The following is a 17,690-nucleotide window of genomic DNA, read 5'->3' on the forward strand; positions in this document are numbered from 1 at the left end:
ACTTTGGTAGCACATGCCTCAACTTCCAAGGGCTCCAACTGGGCCTCTAGATGCAGCATGGAGGCAACAGCAGTGCCCTGGCACTCAAATGTCTAATTTCCTTCCATATAAAACAGCAGCACAGTGGTATCCAAATCTGTAATCTTCGTTGAGGTTACCTGTGATGCAGACTGTGCTTTGTGCATATTCTGAACACATTGACAGTTACGTAAGCAAAATGTTATTCAGCCAGGCTCAAAAGGAAACTTCAAATCCTAATAATATCGATATTAACTGGATCAAAACCTTGTTCCAAACACCAGCAACCCAAACATAGTGGAATTGTGTTTCTTGAGGGTGCATGAGAACCATGTCGGAGTGATAAAGAAGGCAGACTAGACTGAAAGCCTGGCACTTCCCATTATTTCCTAAAATCCTCCATGCTATCAGAATTAGTTGGCTAGGCAGCATTAAGCAGAGTATTTGCGCCCCTTTGGACTTGTCAGAGGAGGTAAACTTCGAAGTAATAAGAACAGAGAATTACAGTTAAGTTCGAGAAGAACGTAACTAAACTGCAGGCCACAGCATCAATAGGGACAAGTCTGCTCGCCTGTAAAGTTACTGTTAGGATTGTTTTGAATGCTGGGAAAAACAAAATCCTCCTTCAAATTTGACAGGAACCAGGGTAATTAAAATGCAACAAAACAAGGATTTACTGAGGTACCATCAGTTCAAGGAACTATTCTCCCTTAAAAAAAAAAAAAAAAACACATCAGACCATGCTGCTTTGATAAACCAATTAGGTTCGATTTAGACCCAATTAGAGAAAGCAGTCCCATAGAAATGCAAAATTATCTAGTAAGAAAATATTTGTGTCCAATGTTTTAAAAATTGAGATCTGAACTTCTAACTAGGAGACTTGCCATTTAGGGGACTGACTGTGGTGTCCAAGGACAGACAGAACTGACCACTGTGATCCTGCCACAAAAGTCCACTGGTGGGTGCTCTTATGTGCTGTCTTCAGGCCAAATAATTTGTAGAATGGAAAGTCTAAAATTGTTATATCCTTTTGCCTACGTTGCTTTTAACAACGAAACAGGAGGAATAAAAAAGCAAACAAAAAAAAGTCAGCAGGTGCCAGGCATTAACAATCAATCAAAATACTTCAGGAAGGATAAAGTGAACTTTACTCAGTCAATTTCTGCCATTTCAGATGTATCTTGAGTCGTACAGAATCAAGCCAGGTTCACATTAAATTTTGCCACTGCTGGAGTGGTTTTGCCTAGGTCTGATTATATGAATATTTTATTTAAATTATAAATTGCGGGAAAATACGTTTCTCAAATTTTTTCAGGAGTTATTTTTGTACCATCTTCATTTTTCGAGAACGCTACATTTTTACGCTATCTTTCATAACGTTTCATAATGGCAGCAAAGGAGGAAGTGGGATTAGATAACAGGTTAAATGCCGGAGACAACATAGCACTTTATCATGCAGACTCAAAACTGATGACCTCTTTGCAACTGGATATTGGTACAGTATTCGTATGGACGCCTTGTTACACTGCTACTCAAAACAAGGGGTACCTATAAATCAAACCCATTTTCCAACTCCCAAAAGAATGTTTAAATAGTGTTGTTAACTGAAAATATAATTCGAATTTCAAAAATGTAGGTGATACCATGGTAGGAGCACCTACAACTGCAACCTGTTAATTCACAAAAGTAACTAGAATTCAACAGAAAGGTCAGTATTTGGAACTTTGCAAAAACGAACGTGTCAAAATATTAGGACAGCAAGTAAATGTATGACCTACATAAAAAAATATCCTAAAATAGGATTAACAAGCATTTATAGACACCTAGGATAACACTGTCATACACTTGAGCAAAGGGCTCCTTCCCATTGCACTGCACTCAAAATGATTAACAAATGGATTAGGTTTCGCTGCATGGATGCACATTATCCACTCTAGGAGGGTGTACATTTACAGCGAACAAACAAAATGAAGGGATACCTCGCTCTCTGAACATGACCTCATAGCTTCCCACAGTGCTCCATTCACTTTCACCAATGGGGTGTCCTGGGCACTTACGCAGAGCTTTAATCTGAAAGAACAAGAGCAGAGAAGTGGGAGGTTTAAGAAAGAGAAAGGTTTACATTTTATGGGACATTACCACACATTTGGTAAGTCATAACCTCATAAGTGAGGCAGCACTTCCATAACACGCATTTACATGCGTATGTTTTTCTGTTTCACTTGTTTGAAAGTCATTTTATCATGTTATCAATGCTACATCTGAAACAGCGTCATTGTATGTTTTATTTGAAAAAGAAATGATGCATTCAAAAATAGAGAATTTATATTGCTTAAATGGTCAGCTTTATACTTAATTAGCAATTATCAAATCATAATGGGGAGAACGAAAGACTAGCTTCTAATCGTAAGCATTTGAGCACAATTACAGGGACAACTACAGATAGGGTTGCCTTCAGATCAGGAAAGAAACAAGTTACTTACATCTAACCGTGGTTCTCAAGCACTGGTATCTTTCATAGATTCACATGCTTGAATTATTCCCCATCGTCAAATCGGAAGTAATTCTATAACTTTGAAACAGTAGAACCAGGCTCTATCACGAGTAAAGGCTTCAGCCAGTGCCCATCATATCACATTCACCTCAATATAAAAGGGCCATACTACAGCCAATAAGGTGGGAGTACTTTATGACTCACCATTCCCAGAGTTCACACCTTAGATTTCGCAGCCCAAGTAGTGGAAACCTAGAATCCTAGCAGAAATGAGATGAGCCTTTCTCCAGGGTGCAGGGTGGGCAGCGTGTGAATCTTTGAAAGACACTAATGCCGGAGAACTACAGTAAAGGGTAACTCGTTTTTTCTCCAACATCGGACCTTTCATAGATTCGTATGATTGATTCAGAATACTAGGCAGTGTGAACATTTCCAGTCTGTTTACACAGTACATGAGGATGATGAAATGAAAAATAAGCCTCACTTTTTTTTTTTTTTTACATATACGCCAAAGAACTGCCTGTCTCTATTTGCAACTGGTTCCAGGCAGTCATGTTTTGTGAAGGTTCCACGTGCAGCTCTGCAGGGGTCTATTAGTGGCACTCCCCAAAATAGTATGGATGTTGCAGCTATGCTTCTCACAGAATGAGATGTAACTTTCTGTGTTACAGGTCTTCCATTTGTTGCATAGCAGAATGTTACTGTTGCCACCACCAGGCTTGAAATGCCCCGTTTTGTGACAGAGGGAACCTTTGAATTGGGATGAACTTTCCTTGAGTCTTTAGTTCTGTCAAGAGAGAACATCAGGCATCTTTAGATGTTTAACGAGTGAAGTTCTTTCTGCTGGAGTGGTTAGGATTTGAAAGAAAATGCTTTAAGGATAACTGGTTTGTTTAGATGAAACTCAGTCAGTACTTTAGAAATGCATTTGGAATTTGTTCAGAACGTTAACTGGTCCTATGAAATTTGTATGAAAAGTTCTGTAATATTGAATGCTTAGATCTCACCAATTCTTCTCACTGTTATTGGCAGAAGAAATGCATTTTTTCAGTTTAGGTATTTTGTGGCGGCTTTACGAATAGGCACGAATGGGGCTGACATCAGTTTTGAAAGTACAATAATTGATTCCAAGGTGGATGAAGGTGCTGAAGTCAGTGTAAATACTCCGAATAAACCTTTTAAGAACTCTAACAACTCCGGGTGACCATACAGATGATGCATTCAGGGATCTCCTGAAATGAGAGTTGGATACTAGATCAACTCTGAGGCATGTCGAAGCCCAGATTTTAATAAATGCAACAGATAGGGCAGTATCTGATGTGCTTGTACTTGAAAAGGGTAAAATCCTTTAGAAAGAAACCAACAATTTTCCCCCCCCATTTTGCTGTGTTATTTGTTGAAGCACCTCGGGTGTGTCATACAACGTTCTTGTAGGCCTGCGTGATGTCAAAGTGTCTGATATCATGGTGCTCTAGAGCCATGCTGTCAAGTATTTGACCCCTGAATCAGGAGGGATGGTGCGCTGCGTATTGCAACTGAATGGCTGGATTTAAGTTGAATGCAGGAGGGCCAAGAACTAATACTGTTGTGGCTAGTAGGGGCGATAGGAGAATCAACACACAGTATTGTTTTTTCATTTTCACCATTAGCGTGGGTAGGATGGGAATCAGTGAAAAAGGAAACATCTTGTTCCACCCTATCAAAAGAGTATTCCTCATGGAATGTAGTTGTGGGTGCGCCCGCTTCTGTAATAGCAGCATTTCTTGTTGATTTTTGCTGTAAGTAGATATTTGCTTGGTTTCCCCAGGTCTGAAATATTTGTTTCAGTGACTGCCCTCTAGCTCCCACTTGTGGTAGTCCTGCAATGCTCTGCTGAGGTAATCAGACTGATCATGATCATTAATGGTGCTGCGTAGATTTTCTGCGACTAGGGTTTTCCATGGTGAATCGCTGAACGCCATAGTATTTGTGCATCCCCTGATAAAGGTTTGGAGCGCGTGCCACCTTCTTTTCAGATGTAGAACATCCTGGTTATGTTGTCTGCTCTAACCAGCAAGTTGGACATGTGTTGGAGAAAAGATTGCAATGTCTTCCTGACTGCTCAGAGTTTTTCTTGCTGCATCCAAAGCCCTTTTGTTGATGATTCTTGAAGGTGTGCTTCCATCCTTCCACTGAGGCACTGGTACTGATTAGTAGGCAGGATTTTGCTTGCATTGATGTTGGCCTTGTGCCTATGTGCTCCAGAGCTGTCCAACAGGGAAGTGCTTGTTTCATTTTTGTTGTTATGACAACTATGAGGAACCAGAAAGCTGAATCCATTGCTTGTCTAGCTCTTCTTCTATAGGCCTAATGTGAAGTTGCCAGTGTGAAAATAGCACTATACATGAAGACTTCATGCTCAGTTATCTCCTGGGGAGGCATACTTTTTGTTTTAATATTTGGTTTGCCAGTGGTGAAAGAGCTATTTGTCTATCTAATAAATTAAATGCTTTATGTGCCTGTTGTATCTACTACGGCCCAAAGAAATGAATTCTTGTTATGAATAAACTCCAACATGTGACCGTACTGGATAAAGTTCAGGCCCACCTGTCCGTAGTGAATACCGCCTACCTGTTGCAGAATAGGTGTCTTCAAGTAGCTCCAGCTACCTGTGAGTAGAACTCCTGTGTGCAGTCCCGCCTACAAATATAGAAGCTTTTGCATGGTTGAATTATTATTTGTATATTAACAATACAAATCATGTATTTGAGACAAAAATGTGTGCATTTTCAGACCTCATAAGATGATATTTGTAGAAAAATTGTTAAAATTTCCAAATTAATTTACAACTATCACATGAGGTGGAGAGATTTTGTTCCCAAACTATTACCTTGGTGCAAGGGGGATTGCAGCTATGGCTAATATGTATAATCCATGTAGCTGCATTCCAAATTGATGGTGGCTTTTCACTTTACTGCTGGCAGCCATGCTTAACACACTGATTTGGTCAAAGCTGACAATCTTGGATGAGTGGTCAATATCACATCCCTAACATTAGTAGCTCAGGATGATTTTCCTTGAACTTAATTAGCTCCTACTACAGAAAATCTTGTTTGCCACACCCAATGAAGAATAGATTAGTGCCTCATGGAGGATAGCTTTCACGTCTTTATTTTTTGTCTTTCTGCAGCATTTCTAGATATGGGGCTATTTCTGACCACATTTGTTGGTCATACCTGCCAACTATTGCCATGGCATTCGCCACTCATATTGACATAGCAGCTAAAGACGAAAGTCTTTTCCTTGCCATATCCATTTTGTTGCTTGTAAGTCTGGTGGTGCTGTGCAGGGTACCATCAGATTTCTCTGAGCCGCCTGCATTATGACTAAATCTGCATTAGAGTGAGATCCAGAAGGAATATTGGAAAAATATCTGCGATTTTAAACATTTTATCTATTTGTGGTAGTAAAGCAGCTGTTTGCATAAGCTTTCTTCCCTCTTGTCACATGTTCTACAACAGGAATCATCCTGATGGATTACTTAGCCAGTTCCTTAAAGTCATTTAGGAAAAACAGTCAAATTCATTTACTACAAATGTAGGGTTTAATCATTTCGCTGCTCTATCAATGAATGAAATTTGCAGAAGTCCTCTGCTGGGGAATCCACCAGTGATGGGTTAGTTGCTGGTATGATGTAATCACCCAGTCATCTACCCAAGGTAGGTGGAGCTGGTCTCACATCTCCTTTAATATCTGTTTATTGGTCATCATCGTCTGAATTGTCTAGCAGGACTGGGGGTTGAGGTACTTCCAGGAACTATTGTACTTGTTGCCGAGTTTGAGGTGGCAGTGACTTTCCTTTTGAAAAGCATGTGGTGCCGACTGTGCTATAGTAGAGACTTGCTGAGGAGGCGCAGATGATTCTGATTGTTCAGGGCCGGTGGGAAAGTAGGCAGTAATCAGCCAACATATGTCTCAAGTCTTTGATTAAGTCTACTGGCACTCGCATCATAGCGCTCTGTTCATAGTCTTCATATAAAGACTCATAGATCGTAATGATGGGCTTAATATTCTCTATCATCACATCGCTGGGGGTGAATTCTGAGTGGTAGGGTACCTGTTGTTGATGTAGCAGGGAACAGTAGTTCTCTCCCTCTTTATCCTGACACTTTATGGACTTGTCCTGGTCTGTATGCTGCCCCCAATGGGTCATCTGGGTCTGAATCTTCCTCTGCTTTCGTATCTAAGAGCATTGCTGGATGATGCTGCAGTATCTTGCGGGGGGAGTTAAGCTCCAGCCGTAACAGAGCTGCAGTCTGTAATGTTGCTGACGTTTGGATCGACTGGAACTGGAGCACCCCCTGTCTCCATAGGCACCTATGTTATTTGGGCCCCTTTTTGACCTCTGCACCTGACCGGCCCAGTGTTGCTGGTGCTGGGTGTTTGGGGTTGACTTGAACCCCCAAAGAGGGGCTGCCTATGCCCCGGAGACTGAATTAGTAAGTGCTTTACTTACCGTATTAAGCAACCTGTACTTACCTCCCCCTGGAACTGTTGAATTTTGCACTGTGTCCACTTTTAAAATAGCTTGCCATTTTATGTCAAACTGTGTACATTACTGTTTTGATTCAAAGTCCTATCTATACCTATGCAAAGTACCTTCCATTTAATGTACTTACCTGCAATTTGAATCTTGTGGTTCTAAAATAAATTAAGAAAATAATATTTTTCTATATAAGTACCTATTGGCCTGGAGTTAGGTCACTGAGTGTGTGTTCTCATTTATTGCCTGTGTGTGTACGACAAATGCTTAATACTACCCTCTGGTAAGCTTAACTGCTTGACCGCACTACCACAAATAGAGCATTAGCATTATCTATTATTGCCTCCGTCAAGCCTCCTGGGGAACCCTTGGACTCTGTGCACACTATCTCTCACTTTGAAATCGTATATACAGAGCCAGCTTCCTATAGGGTCTGACTGTCAAAACTCCGGTGTCACCCACCACTTTGTCTGTGATCATATCGAACTTACACTGCTGCATAGTCGTGACTATTAAGTAAACACGGACTACCGCAACCCTGCTTGAAGGAGGAAGCCTGGGGCAAGGTTGTCTGTTTCATGCTACTGCCACTAGTGTGTAAGTCCATGGATATCAGCACGTTTTGCTTAGAAACTGTCACCTTTCATCAAGAATCTACACTATCCCCAAAGAATTTAGGCAGTAGTGTAACAATCACATTCAGGTGAGAGGCAAAGACCTTTTTGATGGCTTTGTTGTGTAGGTTCAAGACCACTGCACCAGTGGAGCCTTTTTCTGTATTTTGAGACATTTTGCCTCACTCTCCATGCTTGCTGTCACATCTAAAAACCTAACCGGTGCCCTAGAGACTAAGACATTGCTCTCTTTGGTAGACCTATACTTGTGCATCTAAAGACTGAACATCAATTTAGAATGGACTCTCCGTGCCCAATGGGTAGGCATTGCAGTCTCTGGTGTCAGAAGGGCAGGAATCTTGCTGCTTAGTCCAGTACTAATGTTCAAAGCATAAACATATAGCTGTTCAAGTGTTATCATGTTCCAGAGTCTTGCTGGTCTTTAATGTGGTGCTTAATCCGACATCAGGAAGGAAGACAAGTTAGTAAAGCAGCAACCTGGATTAGTGAGACATTTCATCTCTGGGACAGCTTGCCAGGCAAAGGTACAGCCAAAGGAGACCCCCTTATCAAGGGAGTTCCAGGAATGTGAATTACAGGCACCAACTGGCAAATAAAGATTGTCCGCTCTCGCCTATTGGTAAGGATGTGGTGAAATCAGGCCATGAAGAACTGTAGACTAAATAGTTCCACTGTCAACCTTCAGAATCTGCTGAGTGACAGATGGCAGTCACATACTCCTAATGCTGTGAAAATGAGGTTGAGCTATTCGTCACAGTACAGAAGCACTGATCAAGACAAAAGGTCAGTGGAGCAGTCTCTGTAATAAATGGTACCTCAAAGTGCCTGTACTAATGGTGCCACTACAACCACTAACTAAATATCATGGGTTCTTATAACAAAAAGTCAGCCTATTCTAACTATCTGAAGAGCAATCACTGATTGATCTAACAACTTCTCCCTCTCAAACCTCTGCACAAAACATGAATGGAACTTCCTGGGCATTGTTTGGGTGGTACTCACAAGGGAGTCACCAAATAGCAGCTGTGCTTCAGTCCTATGCAACCTAACTTTCCTTTCGGAAATTACCGGAGGTGACACTGGATCCCTGAAACATGCAAAGTGAGGAGTGCTGAAATTCTACTTTCAATGTCTTACCCAAAAGAACAGGCATGCTCCACACTGTCTAAATGTGAACATTTCACCCAGACAAGGAGTTACACTTGTCCTGACAGTGCACCAACAGGTTTGGTTGTAAGTGCTCCTTATGCTCCTAATCTGTAAACTCACCCCCGATAAGTCTTGACAATGGGATCTGGGTGGAACAAGTCCAAAGGGAAGGACGCTCATGCGGCTAAGATTTCCTCAGAGGACACATGGATATGGTTCTGTACTATGTCACCAACATATGAGGTGTCTGGTTCTACAGTACTACATTTAAAGTTGTCACCACTTACATTATTCAAGCATTTATTGCACAATGCAGTTTCATTTGTTCTGCATGTGGTCCAGGTGGTTCTTTAGACACCTTGCCCCAATGATCAAACACACAGTGCAGACATGCACTGGATGGCTATTCACCAACCAAGGTACACAGATAGTATATGTATGCATGATTGCACATTTTGCTTGATTCACTACTGGTTACATACCCAGACAAAGAAGAGAGAGAAAGGGGGAGAAAATGTATGAAATTCATGGACATATAGGCTAGATATGACTCAGCATGATTCACATCAGCAGAAAAAGAATAATGAGCAAGGGAGCATGTCTTTGTAAGAAGGGGGGGGGGGGGGGGGCACTAGCATATACACCCATGTATGGCATTGCTCACAAAAAACAAAACTGAGTTGCAGTATTAATGTTGATGATTTAGTTGCCATGTGCAGCCTTATGTTATTTCATGGTTCTTAACCAGCCTGCATATTTGGTTTCAGATTTCGCCCTAACAGACTCATTCATCATTCCAAACAGGCATTCCTCCCCCCCCCAACCAAGTGGTGCTTGTCTCGAACATGACCTGGATTACATCCGTGGCCCATGCTGCATGATCAGTGCAATACACAGCATGTACATGAGACCCCACATATAATTATAGTTAATATTTATGTATCATTGTGATTCCAACTTGTTAGGACCATCCTACTAGGGTCATTTAGACATCACCATACTGATATGGAGGGAGGGCACCAGGCTCATCTCGCTGGCTATAGGGATAACTAAACTTGAGCCAGCTATTAGATTGTAGGTAGCATCATACATCACTTTCAAATGAAAAACATGCTCACAAACATTTCGCACGAGTACTGCTCAGTCAACCAGGAATGTGGCACTATATTTTTGACACTGCCTCCCTTAGGAAAGGGACACACACCTTGAGACTACCACACCTCAAGACAGTGGACTGAAGAGTGAATCAGTGAAACAATGAAGGAATAAAAGAAGTGTGCGTATTCCACTTAGTTAAATATTATGATTGTTCCTTGTTCTAGTTAAAGGAAACTAAGAACCTATTGTAATCAAATGTATTGGAACAATGGTTCCTAAGAATAATATTTCGAACCAATTAACATTAAGACAACAAATGTGACAAAGCTACCAAAGATGGCAGACACCAGTTAATGGAGCTCTTACACTACCAACCCTGCAATCTGCCATAATCCTACAAAACGGCAGGGGCCTGAACATCGAAGATCGTGGAGTGAGCCCAGACACCCAGAGACTGTGGGGCGGGCCGTGGGCATCCTCTGACCCCAGACTCCCTTGGCGCTGGCACAGACTGCCTTCACCCGTGGGAGGGCGGGCTGCGGAGGCCAGATCCCTGAGGGCGCCGGGCCGGGGGTGTGCACCCACCCTTACTTTCGCCGTGATCTGGGGGTGGCCTACTGGCAGCAGAGGAGGCACAGAGGCCCAAAGACTGTGGGCACCCTCCAATCCTAGACCTCATTGCCTCCAGCAGACTGCATCCGCCCATGGCAGCGTAGCCCACGACAGAGGCCGGATCCTTGAGTGTGCTGGCCGCTCCTGCCTTCACCTGGGAGAGGCTTGCTGGCAGCAGAGGCAGAACGACTCCTGAGGGCCTTCGGGTCGCTCGCCCTGGGTGGTGAGGTAGGTTGGGAAAAAAGAAAAGGAAAAAAAAAAAAAAAAACAAAAAAAAAAAAAAAAATCAGGCTGTAGTGAGGCATTAATCCTTCTGCTTTTGCTGGCGGGGAGTGGGGGGCCCAATGCCTGCAGCAGTCCGGGACTGGGAGCTGCTTGCCCCGAAGAGGAGGGCCTCGGCCAGCCCCACACGACAGCAGTCCCATATTGCTGCAGAGAGCTCAGTAAAAATACACACAGCCTGCCCTTGCTGCATATGTGATGGAGCGGCCAGCGGGGAACCCTCACACCCCTTGCTAACTGGTCTGGAGATCAACATTGCTTGAGAAGTACTCGTGGGCAGGCTCTAAGCACTGGTCATCGGGAGCCGCTGCAGTGGGCCCAGAGGCCTCTACCTCTGCTAGCTCCAGAAACGCTCCTAATTGGGAGGCCCACCTGATCCCGCAGCCATCCCTACACCTCCTGCCGCAGTGAGGACCCTAATGGGGATGGGGGAGGGGGTGGGGAGAGAGGGAGGGAGTGTCTGTCGGGGACTGTGGGATTCGATGGCCACCCATCCTTCATCCTTGGGGTGTGCCTGGGGGTCCACCGGCCCGCTGCCTCCCACCAGTATGAGGCAATTGACACATGTATGGCAAGCTGTCAGCCCGCGCAAGACAAACAGACCTGACCTCATTGGGCCCTGACTGCTGCAAGCCAGGAGACACAGCTCAGGGCCCCTATTGGGGAGGGGGTGGGGGGGGGGGGAAAGGGGGCTGGCCTATCCTGGATTCTTCCCCTCCCACTGTAGTAGAGTGGCAGAGAGGCAAGACTTCAGCAGCAGCCTTAGCTTACAGCAGTCAAATTGGCACACTAAGCTATATTAAAACCTGCTACCCCACAGACTCAGTATCATCGACTTCTGTTTGGCAGAGCGGGGCCACAGCGCGGTGCCATCTGCGCCAGCGTAGCCTCCCAGCCTGGACCTAACAAAGTACCCGAGCAACTCCTGTCAAAACAGATTATCCAGAAACCTCACAGCTCTTGACAATTCAACAATGGGGCAACAGGGGATGGAACACACCACCCTCTTCCCCCTCCTCCCCTCCCTCCCTCTCCGCCTCCCCCCTTCGTGACTCTAATCGTCCAGTCCCTCGCCACCCTTCCGGGCGGGGGAACAACCAGTCACTGCTTTCTACCTCTGAACTGATGCCAAAACCTGACGCCATCCAGCAGGCAATTGAATCCTCACACATGTCTGTTGAAGCACGCATCAAGAAATTTGTGAAGAATTTGGGCTCCTCAGAGATGACCAAAGAAAACTTACAGCGAGAGGCTCAGTAATAACACAGATTGCCGAAATGTGCCCTCAACTTACAACCCAGGAACAGACCACATGGAACCTTCTAGACAGAGTAATACAACTAGAACACAGGGCTGAAGACGTAGAAAGCTGAACCAGACGCAACAACATCCGCATAGTGGGCATGCCGGAGGGGCAGACGGAACCCGCCCCAGGATCAAAGTCCTAGAAGAATTGGTCCCCACATTTACCCGGTCTCAATCCTCTTCTCCTCACTTGACTATGGAGAAGGAACACCACGTCCCAGTGTGTAAGCCACCACCTCCCCCACCTCCTGTGGCTCCTCTGCACCCTATAGTAGCCAAACTCCTGCACTATAAAGAGCAGGATGCCATACTGCAAGCCACAAGACAGGGAGGCGCCCTCATGGTAGCAGCAGAGTATCTGTGTACCTGGACTTCACGGTGCAGACACAGTGACTACACTCTTCGCTCAAGTCAGTAAAACGACGGCTGCGCAAGCTTAACATGCAGTACTCCTTACTCTTTCTGGCCAAAGGTTATACATGACCAACGCAGCCTGGGACTGGGTGGAGACCTACTTTCACCCTTGAGTGGCAAAACCCAACAGCCTGGTGGGGAGAGGGGGCAGTGGGGCCGGCGTTGTGGTCGCCCCTCAGGAGGTGCTGGTGCCCCCTCTCCCCAGGAGCTCCAGCTGAGCCAGAGATCAGCCACAGAGGCAACCTTTACCCTCTGCCACACCACCTCAATGCCATAAACGGACAGAAATGCCTCAGACAGTGAGGATGACAATTCCAAACGACCAAATCTCAGAGGGTCTCTCCGTCCTGCCCTCAGATCACCACAGACATCGGAAGGCCTGCTATCACTCAAGCTCCCTCCTACAGAGTGCAACACCAACCAAGAAGTCATGCAGGCTCTTAATTTCCCTCAGATGGCTGTTGCCCCTGCAGCAATGCATGTCCAGGTTGCGGGTGTACAAGCCTCGACCTGCGAAACACTCCGAGACTCGATGCAGACAGTGCAGTCATCTCGGTTCTTCAAGTTGGCTCTTAGAGCCATTGTTTACGCACGCAGCGTAGGACTGCAGTCTCTTGTTTTAGTTGTATTGCTCTAATGTTGCTTTCCTACCTTCCCTTGCACGAGCTGGACATTTTCATGCATCTAACGGGCATACACAAGTGCGCAATCCAGCCTCAACCCTACTCCTATCCCCCTCGTCACCTCCATGGCCTTCAGACAGCATACAGTTCCTCACCTTGAATGTTAGGGGCATGTACATGGCTAGACAACGCTATACCAGCTTCTCCTACATCAAAAGACAAGGAGCTCAAATCAGCTTCCTTTCTGTACTCTCACAACTACGCCCCACACAACCTAGACATCCGTTTGGACTGATTTCTATGCTCCCCCACGCTATTGCCACAGTGCATTCACTCAAACTATTTGGGTAATGTCCTCTCCGACCAAACAGCACACATAGCAGACCTTACCTGGGGCACCCCCTGCCCCGACCCCTCACCCCCTCACCTCCTATCCCCACTTGGCACCTGCCCAAAGACAACGTAGATGACCCAGCATTCCACGACACACAGCTCACCCACATCGGACAGTACTTTGAGATAAACCAAGATACGGTGACTATGCAAGCCGTCGAATGGGAAGCCCTCAAGGTCGCCACCAGGGGCCACTGTATGCAGAATATCGCCAGGGTGCGGAGGCAACTGACAGGGGCACTCATACCCGCTGACGAGCTGGTTACTTCTCTAGACAGCCATCCCCTTGTCAATAAGGCGGCACAGCAGGCCCTTACAGATGCCAAAAGAAGCCAGGCAGTGACCGTGGAGAAGCTCCAGTGTTTCTATTTCACTGCCTATACCGCCCGCATTCATGCCACAGACAAACTTGGCATACTCCTTGCTTGGCTAGCCTGCCCCGAAACACAGAACCCCCACAATCACGGAAATTCAGGATGCCATGGGTCGGCTATTGCAGTCCCAATCCGCAATACAGCATGCCTTTAGCTCCTACTATATAAGGCACCGACTTCCTCTCTCCTTGAAGGGGCCCACCACTTCTTGCAAACCCTACACCTGCCCACTGTAACAGCACTCGAGCGAGAAGAGACCCATGGTCCAATCACCCCAGAGGAAGTGAAGCAGGCCATCCATGATCTAGGCCATAATAAAACACCAGGACTCAATGGCCTCTCAGACAAAAACTATGACCACTTCTTGACCCTCCTTTTCCTGCGCCTAGTGGCTATGTACAACGAGGTACTCACCACTGGCATACTCCCACCCTCCCTCAGGGAGGGTGTTGTGGTCTCCACTCAAACCAGACCGTTATTCCACCCTATTACCATCATAAAGGCCCATTGCAATCCTGGGAATGGACTACGTAATTTTAAGTAAAATCCTAGCTGAACACTACCTACAGGTCTTCCCCCATCCTAATCCATCCCGACCAGAATGGATTTATCCTGGGAAGGAGTACCTTTAATAACATCAGACAAATCTTCCATGTAATGGATCAGGCCTCCCTGAGATGTTTGTGAGCCCTTTCATTAATAATGGATTTGGAGAAGGCCTTTTACTCCCTATCCTGGGTCTATCTATTTAAATTCCTAAAACATTAGGCATTGGCCCTACACTAAGCTATTATACACCTGCCCCCTTGGTTCGCCTGCGTTGAGTTATCTAACCCGCACTCCCTGTAGAGCGCAGAACCCGCTAGGGCTGTTCACCTTTGCCTATCCTGTTCGCAATAGCTATGGAGCCTCTGGCTCATCTCCTGCAAGAGGGCCAAACCTGGAGCATCCACCTGGACGATACTATCCACGCTGTGTCCCTGTATGCGGCCGCCCTTCATTTCGTCCAGGATGCCACACGCTACCTCTCCCCCTTTGCACTTACTTTTCACAAATTTGCTGCTGCCTTGGGCCTGCGTGTTAATTGGCAAAAATCATGCGCCTTCCCTCTCCGCTGCGACATGTCCCCCCCCCATCCATGAGTGAGATCTCATGTGGGCCATGGCAGCAGTCCAATACTTGGGAGACCACCTCTATCATACCCTGGAGGACCTATTTGAGAGGAACTTGTGGCACACATTTAATGCAATCAAATCACAAATAGGATTCTGGTGCAAACTTCCACTAGCCCTCAACGGCAAGATTGCACTCTCTAAAATGACCATCCTCCCTCACCTCCTCTATCACTTCACCAACGTCCCAGTGATCCCCAACCGGTGCTTTTGTTTTTTTCGAGAATTAGATCAAATACGTGGAGAGCTCTCCTGGGATTGGAGGGGTTACGCTGAGTAGCCTTGTGTAAACTCTAGCTCCCGGTGGACATGTCCTTTGACAATTACTATCTGGTGGCTCAGCTTCAACTGTTTTTCGGTCAGGAACATCTACAAATCAGCACTGGCAAGGGGTCACTCCCCCCTCAATGTTCTGCGACAGTTCCTTCACACCCCCACTATCCCACCCCTCACCATCAATCCTGGTCCCTCCATGTGTGAGTAGCCCGAAAATGTAGGACGGGGATGCTGCAGCTGATGCACCACGTCACCCCCTATGCCTGATCACTCTTTCGCAGACCTTCCTGGTCCCCTAGGGCCCTACACAGCCCCTCAAACTCAGAGTGGCATACGCGATCCCCATTTACATTGGGAGATCTCCTCCATAACTCAGAACTTCTATTCTTCGAACAGTTACAGAAGGAATCTGCTGTCCCCTCAGGCCAATTCCCTACATAGACACTAGTGACCCCCCAGACTCTCTGGGGCATAACTGATGAGGAACCACCAACGCACCAATTGATCCACACCTTACACAATATGAGGGAGGGCTACCACCGTATTACATGGGTACATAGAGCAATCAGAGACCACACTGGATACCCCGTAACATCCCTCCACCGGATATGGGAAGAGGACCTGGACCTGGGCCGGCCCCTGCATGATTCTGAATGGTCCACAGAGCTGGAGTTCCCACAGAATCTCTCCAGAAATGCCTGCATCAAAAACTTACAATACACCATCCTCCACAGGGCATACGTAACACCAGCTTGGTTAACTTGCATGCTCCCTGCGACCCCACTGACATGCCCAAGATGTCAGTCCTCCTTAGCTGACCTACAACATATGCTATGAGCCTGCCCAACCTTAGCAACCTTTTGGCGAGATGTACACTCTACTCTAGCTACAACCATAGAGTTCCCAAAACTCAATGCATGGGGATCCACAGCCCTCCACATATACCACCCCCGATGGAAAACCCAAAAGGTCAGAATTTGATTTGCTAATCTTGCACTCCTATTAGCCAAATGCCTAATTACTATGAACTGGAGCTCCCCTCATCCTCCCACTCTCCCCAAGTGAAAAGCAATGCTCAACAGATGGAGCGCTGCAGAAAGCACAGCCCTACACTGGGAAGAAGCATGCTGAATATGTAGGTGCCCAATTGCACCCACCTGGGACGTAATGCTCTATCAGCTACAGGCCCAGCGGCGGAGACGCTTCTCACGACGACTCCTGCTCCCTGACGACTCCTGCTCCACCTCTTCTCCCAATAACCTCCACCACAGCGCACTTACCTGCTCGCCAGCCCCTTGCCAGACTCTAACCCCTACTGTCCAATATGCTCCTTTCCCCCACACCAGTTGTGCCCCTCCTCATTTACACTCACTACTCTTGTCCTGGTCCCTTTGAACCCAGTTATACCTCTTAATCACCCCACATCCTGGTGATTTGCCCATTGCAATACCGTCAGCCCCCTCCAATCTCCCACCCCTTACCACTTCACCCTCACTCGTGCACCCATTATCCACACTGCTCTCACCACACTGAAGTGGCTCGGCAATTATTGCCCATACTTTAAGCACCTGGCTAATGACTGTACTTGTGGCAATAACTATATCGGTTGTACAAAAACCTAATAAAAAAAAACAGTTTGAAAAAACAAAAACAAAAACAAAAAACACAAAAAGGATCTCACCCCCAGTCACAGATCTGGGTTTAATCAGTCGTTCTTGTGCTCACCATGCCACACAAGTTTGGACCCAGCCATATGCAAATCAGTCTTGACTCTGTTCTAGATATTCTCTAGAACAAAAAGTGTGAGGCGTTGCTGGCCACTGACACCAAGAGTTAACATAATGATGAAAAATGTTTTCTTACTAGTTGGTCATGGAAAGCTGAAAGTTTTTGCATTCACAACACATAGTAAGGATATTATGGACTTTGATGGATGGGGTTACTCCTTCACAAAAGTGACAGATATCCCGTTGTTGTATTACAATTCTATTGCATCCTATGGCACATGTAATACAGCGTATGGGATATCTGTCACATTTGTAACCGAGTAACCCATCCGGCAAACTCTAAATCAGGCCCTTAGTATCCTTTCCTTAAGAGGAAAAACATTGTCCAGGGGAGGAAGGGAGTGTGGGTTGAATTTACATCACATATTCAGAATTAACATTCTATGGAAGAAATTGCAAGTGCAGTAAGGTGAGAATATACTGCGCAGTTACACTTTGTAAAGATGTGGCGACTGGTAGTGGGTCCGCAGCGTGTGGGGGGGGGGGGGTGTTTCTGTATGTGTGTCTGTGTCATTCTTGTGAGGTCCTGCCCAGTT

The 17,690-nt window shown here is 45.9% G+C and overlaps 1 protein-coding gene across 1 annotated transcript in view; it reads right to left on the bottom strand.

The window, feature by feature from the left end:
• KNL1 (kinetochore scaffold 1) overlaps positions 1–17,690 on the bottom strand; it is a 193,388-nt gene that overhangs the window by 116,498 nt on the left and 59,200 nt on the right. Inside the window, exon 6 of the mRNA XM_069208569.1 lies at positions 1,998–2,088. Within this exon, the coding sequence (XP_069064670.1) occupies positions 1,998–2,088 (91 nt within the window). The remainder of the gene's footprint in view (positions 1–1,997; positions 2,089–17,690) is intronic.

Source organism: Pleurodeles waltl, chromosome 9 (genome assembly GCF_031143425.1).
Source record: "Pleurodeles waltl isolate 20211129_DDA chromosome 9, aPleWal1.hap1.20221129, whole genome shotgun sequence".
In the NCBI taxonomy this organism is placed as follows: Eukaryota; Metazoa; Chordata; class Amphibia; order Caudata; family Salamandridae; genus Pleurodeles; species Pleurodeles waltl.